This window comes from Lactuca saligna, chromosome 2 (genome assembly GCF_052625555.1).
Source record: "Lactuca saligna cultivar CGN05327 chromosome 2, ASM5262555v1, whole genome shotgun sequence".
In the NCBI taxonomy this organism is placed as follows: domain Eukaryota; kingdom Viridiplantae; phylum Streptophyta; class Magnoliopsida; order Asterales; family Asteraceae; genus Lactuca; species Lactuca saligna.
The window spans coordinates 108,457,100-108,470,187 of record NC_136418.1 but is presented as its reverse complement, the minus strand read 5'-3'; the positions used below and the strand labels follow the sequence as shown (position 1 = coordinate 108,470,187).

The 13,088-nt window shown below is 40.8% G+C and overlaps 1 protein-coding gene across 2 annotated transcripts; it reads right to left on the bottom strand.

Moving 5' to 3' along the window:
- Positions 1 to 882: 882 nt before the first annotated feature.
- On the bottom strand, positions 883 to 4,135 carry LOC145031337 (uncharacterized). 2 transcript variants are annotated; one of them, XR_013676918.1, is made up of 6 exons: positions 3,736 to 4,135; positions 3,314 to 3,507; positions 2,911 to 3,235; positions 2,704 to 2,793; positions 2,560 to 2,617; positions 883 to 1,238 (listed from the first exon to the last, which is right to left on the bottom strand). XR_013676918.1 is itself a non-coding variant. In XM_078979874.1 (5 exons), the coding sequence occupies exons 1-5, from the start codon at positions 3,829 to 3,831 to the stop codon at positions 1,203 to 1,205; spliced, it is 741 nt and encodes a 246-aa protein (XP_078836000.1). In that variant the 5' UTR covers positions 3,832 to 4,135; the 3' UTR covers positions 883 to 1,202. The 2 variants fall into 2 exon arrangements, 1 of the variants encoding a protein (XP_078836000.1); XM_078979874.1 differs by lacking the exon at positions 2,560 to 2,617.
- Between the last annotated feature and the right edge of the window lie 8,953 nt (positions 4,136 to 13,088).

Here is a 13,088-nt window from a genome sequence, read left to right as displayed (position 1 = left end):
TTGCTCAGTTCGACAACGGGAAGAACGCACAAACGATGGTGATTGTGGCTCTGAGTCACATAAACGGATGATGCTCTTCTGCACTATCTTCGTCGGTCTTCTGCACCATCAAACGGAAATACTGGTGGTCGTTTCCGGCAATGAAGAGGGTCATCGATGGTGATTTCCGGTGAGAAAGAGGGAGGTGGAGAGTTTGAGGGTGAGGGGTTGAGCCGATGGACTATGTACATATAGGAAGGTTAAAGGGTTAAATGGGTCCAACAAATATTAAAGCATTTCTTTTAACAAGTTAATCATAAAGAAAACAAATAAAATAATCAATAAGAGTATTTTAGACATATTAAGTCAATTTGGGACAAAACACTTAATAAAATCATATTATAAGGATGGTCTGAGTGCAAAAAAAAATATTAGGGACCAAACGCAAAATTTTAACAAACCACATAGACGATTTCAGTAATTTGTTATTCTTATATCTATTATAGTGGTTTACAAAATGAATGATAGTTAGAACTCTATTGCATTAGGTTTTGTTAGCTTTTGTTTAAGTTTAATCTTCTCTTAAATGTATATAAAAGTTATTTTATGGTTATTGAAATATACTCTAAATGCTGCTATAAATAATGTTATAAAATATAAATATTAAATCAATTCTTGTATTAATGATAGAAAATACGTTTTAATATTTAATCATGCGTAGAATAAATGATACTTCAGTTATAAATAATATTAGCATTGACCTTCTAAAGGAACTTCTATCATAACCCCTTTCACTTTTAGTTGGTGTGCAATTTGGCTACTTGTTGGATATAATTTCTCATTTCGGCTACATTTTCTTAAATTAAAAGGCTGTTTGGCAAATCAAGTTGAATGCTGAACTGATTGGTTCCAACCTCTTAATGGTTAAGAGAAGGTAAAATGGTCTTTATGCTCATTGACAATACACCTTAGAGAGTACTTCATCTCATTCTCACACATTACAAAAGCTCATAAACCTAAGAGCGTAAGTAAAACACCATCTACACTTTTTCTTTTCTTTTCTTTTCTTTCTTTTTTTTTTGCAAAAAATACCACAAGCATGGGCAACTATACAAAGCTTGCAAAATTTGAATAAACGAATAATCCTCCTTTTCACAAGTGGCAAAATGGTCTTTTATGCCCATAGCTTTTTTTCATGTATAATGTTGTTAATTCATTCCGCTTCAAAAACTCCCAACTCTGCCAGTTGTTTTCCTTTCCTGCAAATGCAGAAAGAACGACTTAATAGAAAAAGTCAAATTTGCACTCATTTAATTTTTTCCTTCGGTTTATCCCCCAAGATAGCATCCTTTTCAAGAGGGTTATTTTTGTAATATTCTTCAGGGATTTAACTTTATTTATCAAATTTCGAGTTCATATGAGCATATACACGCCCCCACATAAAAAGGTATTGAGGATAAATTACACTTTTAGTCCCTGTTTTTTGTTGTTTTTACGGATATGGTCCTGAAAAGAATTTTTTTCAAACTTTTTTATTTCGAAAAAATAGAGTAAATTACATGTGTTGTTCTAGGGCTTTTAACTGAACCAATTGATATGTTAGGTCCCTGTGGTTTTGAATAATTACACTGTTGGTCCATTTTGGTGGATGCTGTTAAACATCATATGTTAAATATTTCTTTTATCCGTTAGACCAGATTAATAAAAACTAGAGTAAAAGACAGAAATGGTCCCTATGGTTTGGTCAAATTTGCAGGTTTGGTCCATCATTTGAAAAGTTGATAGATCACGTCCTTGTGGTTTGCAAATCTTGTAAAAATGGTCCTTCCGACTAACTCCGTTAGAATATCACCGTTAAATCCATATAAAATGACCTTTTTACCCTCATTTTTGTATTCTTGTTATTTTGTTTTTTTGTTATTTCAAAAAGACAAGGGTAAAAAGGTCATTTTATATGGATTTAACAGTAACGGAGTTAGGCGGAAGGATCATTTTTACAAGATTTACAAACTACTAGGACATGATCTATCAACTTTTCAAATGATGGACCAAACCTGCGAATTTGACCAAACCATAGGGACCATTTCTATCATTTACTCTAGTTTTAATTAATCTGGTCTAAGGGCAAAATAGTCATTTCGTAAGATGTTTAACAGCAAACACCAAAAGGGACCAACAGCGTAATTATTCAAAACCACAGGGACCTAACGTATCAGCTTTTTAACAGTTGGACCAAACCTGCAAATTTGACCAAACCACAGGGGCCATTTCTGTAATTTACTCAAACAAATTTTTTTTCACTCCACCCAATAAATACATCTGTCTACTAGAGGGACAAAAAACATGAAAAAAAATTTTACTTTTTAGGCATAAAAAGGTTAAAATTCATTTCAGGGACCAAATCTCCAGATATCAATAAAGTACAGGGATGAAAAGTGTAATTTTCCCAAGGATTTATTTAGCCATTGTATCATTTTAATAAGGTTAACTTAAACCCATCAAATAATTATCTCTTTTAAGCAAAAAAAAGTAGAACCATGAAACAACATTCTTATGCCAGCTAAGCAGGCAACTATGTACCTAATTTACATCTGACATGATGTGCTTGGAACAGGACAGTGTGGGCCAGGTCAACTCACTAAACCAAATAAGACATGCTTTATGCATTAAGTCAAAAAAAAAAAAAAAAAAAAAAAAAAAAAAAAAAAAAAAAAAAACACTTACATGTATAGCTTGGAAAGATCCACTCACAGAAGGCTTCAACTGAGGAACATCAGATATAGACCTACCCGAGCTACTAAAACGGTTTTCACCCTAAAAAACACATCAAATTCATACAAATCATTCATTCATACATACATACATACATACATACATACATACATACATACATACATACATACATACATGCATACATATATACATACATACCTCGCGTAAAGATCCATCATCTTGATTATCTGAGAAAAGAGAAGAGTAGTAGACTGGATCATAGATAGAACCCCCTAACACATCACTAGAACCAGAAGTATTATGTCTATTAAACAAAGGAGTTGCAGGATTTATAAAACTGTTCCCCAAATCCTGATCACCTTCTTGAGGATATGTATTATCTACCAGTGAAGACCCTAATCTATACATCTGTATCCATAACAGTGATGATAATGACCTCACTGAGAACCCAATTGCTTGCATTATTAGAGTGACTTTAATAGAAATGATAGCGAATTTTCCATGAATCTCAGAAGACATGTACCTGAATTAAGTGGAGAAAGATTAGGGTTAGGAGGGAGATTTGGTTTATATCGACAAACAGAAAGTGAGAAAAACTAACCAGATTTCATGGGTGAAAAGGATGAACCACAAAATGTCTAACAAAATTGCAGAAAACAAAAGAACAGCATAAGTTCGACCGAGACTTTGGCTGCTACTCTCAATGGCGACTAAAGCGAATAATGAAATCCCAAGATCAACCAGACAAACTCCAGTGTATAATGCTCCCAACGATCCAATCAAAGCACAACCAATCTTCAAGCATCGATACAAATATACAATTCCATCAATCAACATGAAATAGACATTGAAAATACATAAATATTGTCTATTTGTATCTAAACTTTGTGTACAGAATTCATGCTCTAATTCATTTCGGAATCTTGTATACAGAGATCCATCTATATGTACATATCGACACACACAGATAGATATAGAAACTTGTATACTTATAAATATCGAGAGAAAGGAGAGAAAGCGTACTTGAATGTAGATGAGAATCACGGCGACAGATTGAATCTTGTCGTAATCACGGAGCCATGTCTGTATCTGAGTGTTCAATTCAGGACAAAGCATCATATAACAAACCCCCCACACCACACCTGCGTCCCCAGAAAACCCCAGAAATTCGAATCCACGCACACGCTTCGATTAACCAATCAAGCTTGAGAGAAACATCGATTTCAAGGGAACAACTACATTGAAAGAAACATATTATTGAATCGATAATTGATAGAGAGAATAGAAGATTCTTCCAGTGGGAAATCGCTTCTAGGAATCACTGTGTGTTTATGATGCATATGTGTGAAAATTAGTTAGTAGGAGTATGGATTTTGGAAGGGAAAAAGGAACAAGGGAAAATGAAAGACCCATCACTGGAAGTCTGGAATGAACTCAATTGAAAATTACTTTACGGTTCATTTGTTTTGTTTTATTACGCTAAAGTACATTTACCACCCTCATTATATCAACAAATGACTTACAAGTCCCCTAACTTTTACTCTTTTTTAGTCTGTCAACTATCCAAAAACAAACATTATTTTGAACGATAATAGACGGTTTAGCTAGTTTTCGGTGACTTTTCATCTATGTATCATCTTCGACGACATTTTCAACATCTCCATTCATATGACTTCCCCCGAGTCCTCCTAATAGGTGTCTTCTCTAACCCCTGCCCATACACATCTTTAACCTATATCGTTATATCATGTCTCTGTATCCTATCTTCGTCCTCCCATATTTATATCTAAATGGTTTATCTTCCCAACAAAAACCTCACACCTTTACACCATTTCCATTTCCATCGCCATCTTCTTGTTCTTGATAGTTTAATCATTGTTCTTCCTTGATTTCCCTTTGATATCTTGCCAAGAACCTTTAAGAAACTTTGAAGAGGCTCCCAAAATTGGATGGTATTTGCAAATGAGTGTTTAGAACTGACTTAGGCATCATTTAAGTTTCAGACCTTTGCGGGACCGTGTAATATATTACACTATCTGTTTTTGCTAAACTATCCCAAAATACCATTATAATTCATTAAAAACCAAGAAAAAACAAGTTTTTGACCTTCGCCTACATTACATGCTCATGTAAATCTTTACATGATCATGTAACTTTCCCATAACATTTTTATCTAACGTCTAGCATACGTAATTTTCCCATATGAATTCGAATTCCAGTGATCTTTATATCCATGAATTTGTATTCGAGCCAACTTCAACTTTCATTTTGATTATTTCTACTCAAAAGTTATATATCTCAGCTTTTAATTCCATGAACATAAGGCGATACAACTTCCTTTCATGACTAAATGATATACCATTTTTGAATTGTCAAAAGGAAAGTTGAAATTGGCTCAAATACAGATTCATAATATGTAACACTCCAAATTAGGTATTACCTTGAACCCCTTGAAGAACTTTAAATATAGCATAATAAGTCCCTTAAGTACGTTGGGCGTACTTATGGGTACGCTTAGTGTACTTTGCAAGGAGGATCGTGGAGGGGCAGCATGTACGTTGGGCGTACCAGGAGTATGTTGGGTGTACGTAACGGACATCTAAAACCCTAATTTCCGGAATTGAGGCCTATTTAAACGTCCTTAAGCCTCTTTAACCTAACCCTAGACAGCCTTCACAACCCTATTTCGCCCTTCTACTCCATAGAGAGTTTGTGAGATCATTTTTGAGCTTAGAGAGTGCATTTGGGGCGATTTTAGTGTCCATTCAAGAAGGAGAAGTTGTCAAGCAAGCTTGGAGTGACATTGGGCTTCAAGAATCTGCACCTAGTTCACCTTAAGGAGCTTCTGGAGGTATAAAGCTTTGATCTTTCCATCTTATTAATTAGATCTAGTTAGGGTTTTCTACTTTGGTCCCTTTTGTTGGTTTTGGATCTCCTATTGTGAGTTGGGCAACTCCAGAGGTTGGAAAGGTTAGATCTAAGGTCCTTTGGTCCATTTATTTCATAAAAATGAAGTCTTGATGGGTGTTGTGACCTCATGCATGGATTAGGAACCTTAAAAAGGTCTTAATGGGGTTGGTGGGAAGATATGAGACATGCAAAGGCATAAAGTTGTCAAGTCTATGACCTAGATCGTCTTAATAAGCTTAGATCTGACTATTAGACGTGAGAAATCGAGTATTAAGAACTTAATGGAGAAAGCGCTTAACCTGTTAGTATGTTGGGCGTAACCTAGCGTACGCAGCGCGTAAGGTCCAGAGACTCAGTACGCTACGCGTACCAGGGTAGTATGCTAAGCGTACGCACAACAGATGGACTTGGATTTGTGTTGGGCCTTTGAGCTTTTAGGCCTCAATTAGTCATTGGGCATGGTCTTGTTTTGGGGTTAGGGGACAGTTTATATGTTTCGGACCAGGGATGTTATGACTTTGGATATGGACTTTGGGCCCATTAGCTAAGAAAGACATTTTGGGCCTTTGTGAAAGGACTTGGGGATTTGGGTTCCCCACTTGGATGGTGTTTGATCCTAACATTGGATAATATTATTATTGTTTAGCACGAGTGTCTATGGATTGTTAGGAGAGCAGCCTTCAGATTCTACAGACAGAGGTGAGTGTGCTCACCATACCAATGGGTCTAAGGTACCAAGGTCGGCCTATTTTATGTTATGTGGTACACTAGTTTTTTTAGAGATATGTGGTATGCTAGTGATGGTATGCTATTGCATGAAAGACCCCGGGGGGAGCCCATGACAATTGGATATAAGACCATGTGGGGTAGCCCATGGTATTCCCAGGTAAAGACCATGTGGGGTAGCCCATAGCACGATTGTGTAAGACCATGGGGGAGCCCATGATATCCTTACATGTTTATGTATGCATATGTAGTATGTTAGATGCTTCTGTGATATGATATGCTAGGTTGATTATGTAGGTTATTACATGAAATACCTTAGGGGAAGCCCGTGGCAGTTGGATATAAGACCATGGGTGGTAGCTCATGGCATTCCCAATGTAGCACCTGGTTCCCGGTATGTACTCCTTGCTATTTACCTTTTAAAAATAAATAAATGATAATAATGCATCTTGCCTTGGACTCGGCGATTTGATGGGCCAACTCGCCGAGTAAGAGTGGGACAAGGCGCGGGAGTTGGACTTTGGACTCGGCAAGTCGGTCCCCGGACTCGGCGACTAGGCCCTGGTTGGGCAAAAACCCTAATTCGGGTGTTTGCACCCTATTTAAACACTGTAACTTGGCCTCCTTTGTCCCTAACACTTCCACAGAGCAGTAGAGCGAGACCCCAGCCCCCCATATTGTTCTTGAGAGTGTTTTTGGCTTCGTGAAGGAGGTTTGTTGCTTAGAAGAAGAAAGAGGTAGTTGAAGAGTGCAAGGAAAGGAGTAGATCTGAACTCTACTCAGGGAGAAGCTTCCATTCAGGTAGAAAAGTCCCTACCTTGATCTTTAGGTCATTAGTTACCATTTTTGTCCCAAATTGGTGGTTTTCAAGCCCTAAAACACCAAACTCCATGTGTGGTGCTTAATGATCCGAAAGGACTTCAGATCTAGACTTATTGGATGAATTAGTAACATAAAGTTATGTGGTTGAAGTGATTGAGGTCCCCATTGAGTGTATGACCTGATTAAGAGTTTGGTTTTGGCCTTATGAGCTTATAGGGCCATGCATGCACGTAAAGTTTGCAACTTTACGTGATAAGCATGCTCAAGGAACATGGATCTATGGTTTTGAAGCGTTGCATGTCTCAGATTTGGCCTATATGCGAAATGGGTCATAGCGACTCGGCGAGTTCCATGAAGATGGCCTTAGACTCGGCGAGTTGGATGAACAACTCGGCGAGTCCTATGAAGATTGCCTGGAACTTGGAGAGTTGTTCTTCAAACTCGGCGAGTCGGGTCGCGATTCGGTTCCATCGTCCCAAGTAGTGAGTTAAGGGTGATTCGGTGAGTGGGAAGAAGGTCTGGTCGAGTAGGATCGGGTTAATAGGAAAAGGACCCGGCGAGTCTATGCCATGACTCGGCGAGTCCAGTCAAATGGACAATGACTTTGACCAAGGAGTTGACCTTGGACCAAGGGAGGGTCAGTCTTTTGACCTAAGGGTATTTATGGGTGTCTAACCTATGTTTATGGTTTATAGCCGGAGGATTTGCGCTCCAGCAGTCAGACGCTCAACAAGCAGACTTAGCAGCTATTTTCAAGGTGAGTTACCTTCTAGTAGTGGTGGGTCTAAGGCCACAATGCCGGCCCACCAGTAGGATACGTATGATAGATGATTGTCTTTGTGATATCATCTAGGTGTGCTACTAGATGATATTTTATATTCTAGCATGATATGTCTGATGTGATAGTAGTAGAGTTCGGTTGCTAGGACCGAAGGGTAGTCAGACACCCTAGATACGTCTGATAGTATGTGATGATATGTTTGCATGCTGGCTTGTTATGTTATATGCGATAGAGGTAGTAGGAGGGGACCAGTCCCCGAGTTCGGTTATTAGGACCGAAGGGTAGTTCATGCACCCTACATATGTCTGATATTATGATATGTTATGATATATGTGATAGTAACAGTAGGGGGTGAAATAGTCCCCGAGGATCGGTCGTTAGGACCGATGGGTAGTCAACACCCCATAATGGACTGACATGGGTAGTCATCACCCCAGAACGGCTTGACACGGGTGGGTCGGCACTCCAGAACGGCTTGACACGGGTGGGTTGGCACCCCAGAATGGCCGTACCGGGTAAGTCGGGCACCCCAGAATTGCCCGACATTATGTATGATATGTGATAGTATGGTATGTGGTATGATGGGGGAACTCACTAAGCTTCGTGCTTATAGTTTTCAATTTTGGTTTCAGATACCTCTTCTTCGAAGGGGAAGGAGTTGGCGCGGTAGCAGCACATCACACACACGCTTTGTATTCCGCACTATGAGATCTTCCTGGGGATTTGTACTCTGACTTTGTTATGTTTTTATAAACTGGTTTCCAGACACGCACATCTTTTATGAAATGATATCATCGGTGAATGTTTTATTTCTAATGTTTTGCTAAGTACGTGTTTTAAAAATTAAATTTTTGGCTCGTATTTTTGGGATGTTACACCCAGGTAAAGACCATGTGGGGTAGCCCATGACACGGAGGTGTAAGACCCTGGGGGGAGCCCACGACATCCTTACAGGTTTATGTATGCATGGCTTATGTGTTATGTGTAGCTTTATAGCTAATATGACATGTGTTATGTGGACTGTGTGCGGGGTATGCTCTGGGGAACTCACTAAGCATTAGCTTACAAGTTGTGGATTTGTTTCAGGTACATTGGACCCCAAGGGCGACATGCACTCTCACACAAGCATTTCACGGGACACTCGGATGTTTTAAAATAAAATTGTAATGAATGTGGATTTGAAAACAATTGTTTTGGGATTTCATGGTTTATGGATATGCGTGTGATTATTAAAAATGTTGAAAATTTTCTTTTGAAAATTGGGTCATTACAAGTTGGTATCAGAGCTTTGGTTTGAAGGATTCGGGCATACTCTTGGGTGTGTCAGGACTCAAACTAAGGAAATGGTAAAATTGTTTTCAAAAATAAAATGAAAAAGCTTTTAAGGAAAGGAAAAGATGAGAGTGTAACGTGTGTGATCAGTCGAGCCAAGTAAGTAGTTCACCAATGTGTTAGCTATGTTGTACTGATGTTTGAGCTTTGTTAATCATATGGAGCTTGCTATGTGTATGATTTTAAAGTTGTATACAGTTAGGAGCTTATAGCCTCAGAATGATTGATTTGGCCTTATTTCATGTTCCTTGTTTGGTTGTGGTCCTAGGGTAGAATCTTTTATTTGAAAGTCTATTTTATCCGTTTCTGTGTATAATTTTCATGCATAAAAGCAACTGGTTATGATTGGTATGGGTAGAGCAAATCTTAGGACAACCTAGGATTTGAGAGGTGTGGTAGTCTGTGGAATGTGATTTATTTCGGATGAATTGGAGTTATCAGGTAGAGCTTTGGGGAAAGGTACAGGTAGGTATGGAAGATAGTATTGGGCCCGTACCACTGAAAGCACATGACATGTACCCAAACTAACGTTAGACCTGGGTTCTCTAAGGAGGACCAGTGTGGGAAAATCCCTGCTGTGGATATCCTGATCATTATGTTTTATGGTATTGCAATACAGTATGGTGATGACACGACATGGGACTAGGGGATCGGGATCGGGATCGGGATTTGGATATGGGGCTGGATTAGGCGACATTACCGATGTTATTGACGAGAGGCTGCGTGAGCTTATTGCAGCCGAGGTTACGAGGGGCATCCTTGACGCTACCCCAATCATCTTTAAGACGGTCAAGGAGGGTATGATGGAGATTATGGAGGAGAGGCTAAGGGCATTCAGATCCGAGATCACTGCAGGCCAGATTGGGGACCGAAATCCCCCATTCATGGAGTTCAAGGCGTGCGGGCACCAGAGTTTTTCGTGGTCAGGGACCCCATTGTTAGCCGACGCTGGGTGGCAGATATCAAGAATGCCCAACGTACAAATTCTTGCCTAGATGCGGTAAAAGTGGGATTTGCTTCTTGCATGCTGAGAAACAGGGCCTGAGATTTGTGGGGCAAGGTTACTAGCCAGGTGGGAGTAGCCGTGTGGTTGAGATGTCATGGGTCGAGTTCGTTCGGAGATTTGACTTGGAGTTTACACCAGAAACTGAGGTGCAACGGCTTGTGAGAGAGTTTCATGACCTTCAGCAGACCACCGAGACTGTGGCAGAGATCACCACAAAGTTTCGGGAACGAGCTTTGTTGATCCCACAGTACGCTACCGATGAGGACGAGATATCATTCCATGTTGCGAGATGATATCCGGGAGTTCATGAGCTTTACAGGGTGCAAAACCCTGAATGAGATGGTGGAAAAGACTCGGGAACGGGAGATGGAGTTAGACTACTGCACCAAGTGGAAGCCAAAGTAGGCACAAGTAGCGGTGGGTCAGGCTAAGAAGCCCAAGACCTCATACACTTCCAGCAGGGGTGGGTCCAGTGTACTAGGTGCAGTAAATCGCATAATGGGGTTTTTTAGAAAGCAAGGATATCGAGATGTTACTCTTGTGGTCAACAGGGCCATTTGAGCAGGGATTGCCCCAAAAAGGGCTTGATATGTTTCCACTGCAACCAAACTGGCCATAAAAAGGTCGACTATCCGAGGTTGCAGGGAGGGGGAGGAGAAGTGGCGGTGCCTGCACCCTCCACACTGAGGATCACCGATGCGGCCCTGCTAAGGTGGATGCCCCAGCGGTGAAGAGTCGTACATTTTAGTTGATTACCGAGGAGGCTCGGGCAGCACCAGACGTCGTGGCTGGTACGTGTCTATTATTCCTTATTCTTATTATTTGTATGACGTATGTGTACTTTATGCTTGTATAGGGACCTTTTTGGTCAATGGTATGTTTGCTCATGTTTTGTTTGATTTGGGTGCTACCCGATCATTTGTGTCTCTTCCGCTTGGCAAGAAGTTTCAGGACGTGCCTGGAACTTTGGATTCCCTTCTCGAGGTAGAGATTACAGATGACCGCACTGTGAGTGTTGCGAGGGTGTATCAGGACTATGTCCTGAATGTGCTTGGTGAGAAGTTTCGAGTTGATCTAGTCCCGATACCATTGCGAGGGTTGAAGATGATTCTCAGGATGGACTGGTTTGGGGCCAATGGGTCCATGATTGATTGCGAGCACTAGTTGGTGAGGGTTCGAACCCCAAGTAGGGGAAAGCTGGTTATACATGGTGAGAGGGCCTTACAGGGGCCAACTCGTTGTTCGGCTGTGAGGGCTAGGAGATTTTTGCAGCAGGGATGTACGGGATTTCTGGCTTATATCTCAGATACGAGGGCTAAGATCGCGACGGATGTGGGCAGTGTGCCAGTTGTACATGAATTTCAGGATGTCTTTCCCGAAGAGCTACCATGGGTGCCTCCAAAGAGGTAAGTGTAGTTTCGCATAGATTTGGTGTCGAGTGTTGCTCCGATAGCGAAGGCACCATACTGGTTGGCACCGCCCGAGATGTAGGAGTTATCTACGCAGCTTTAGGAGCTGCTAGACCGAGGGTTCGTCCGTCCGAGCAGTTCCTCATGGGGAGCACCAATCATGTTCGTGAAAAAGAAGGATGAATCACACAGAATGTACATTGATTACCAAGAGTTGAACAAACTAATGGTGAAGAACCGTCATCCGTTGCCGAGGATCGATGATTTGTTCGATCAGCTATAGGGTGCGTCTTGGTTTTCCGAGATTGATCTTCAGTTGGGGTACCATTAGATGAGAATTTGAAATGAGGATATACCGAAGATAGCTTTCAGGACTCGGTATGGGCATTAAGAGTTTGTGGTGATGCTGTTTGGGCTCACTAATGCCCCAACAACATTCATGGATCTCATGAACAGAGTGTGTAGGCCGATGCTGGATCGGTTGGTGATCGTCTTTATTGATGATATTCTGGTCTATTCTAAGACTAGGGAGCAACATGAGCAACATCTGAGAGAGGTATTGGAGACCCTGAGGGCAGAGAGGCTATATACCAAGTTCTCCAAGTGTGATTTTTGGCTGCGAGAGGTAGAATTTTTGGGGCACATCATCAACCAGGAGGGCATTTCGGTTGATCCAGCCATAGTTGAGGCAGTGATGTGGTGGAAGTACCAAAAATGCATCTGAGATCCGTAGTTTCTTGGTTTTAGTGGGCTATTATCAGAGATTTATCCAGGATTTCTCCAAAATTGTTGTGCCATTGACCCGATTGACCAAGAAGAATGTGAAATTTCGGTGGGGCACGGATCAACGGTTGGCTTTTGAGACCCTGAGACGGAGGTTATGTGAGGCTCCGATTTTAGTACTACCTGAGGGGTTAGATGATTTGGTGGTATAATGTGACGCATCGATTTCAGGGTTAGGTGCGGTACTGATACAGAAGGGGCATGTGATAGCTTATGCCTCGAGGCAGTTGAAGCCTCATGGAGAAAATTACCCCATTCACGACCTGGAACCGGGGGCAGTGGTGTTTGCCCTCAAGATTTGGAGGCATTACATGTATGGAGTGCGGTTCACCATCTATATTGATCACAAGAGTTTGAAGTATTTGATGGATCAGCACAACCTCAACATGAGACAGAGGAGGTGGTTAAATGTGCCGAAGGATTATGATTGTGAGATCTTATACCATCCAGGGAAGGCCAACATAGTGGCTGATGCTTTGAGTCGCAAGATGGCGGGGTCCCCGATTGGGAACATTTGTATGAGGATGACGGTGATCTCTCCATTGTTAGATATGATAAAGAAAGAGAATTGGAAGATATAGCAGATTCGGGGACAATATCCTTTGTT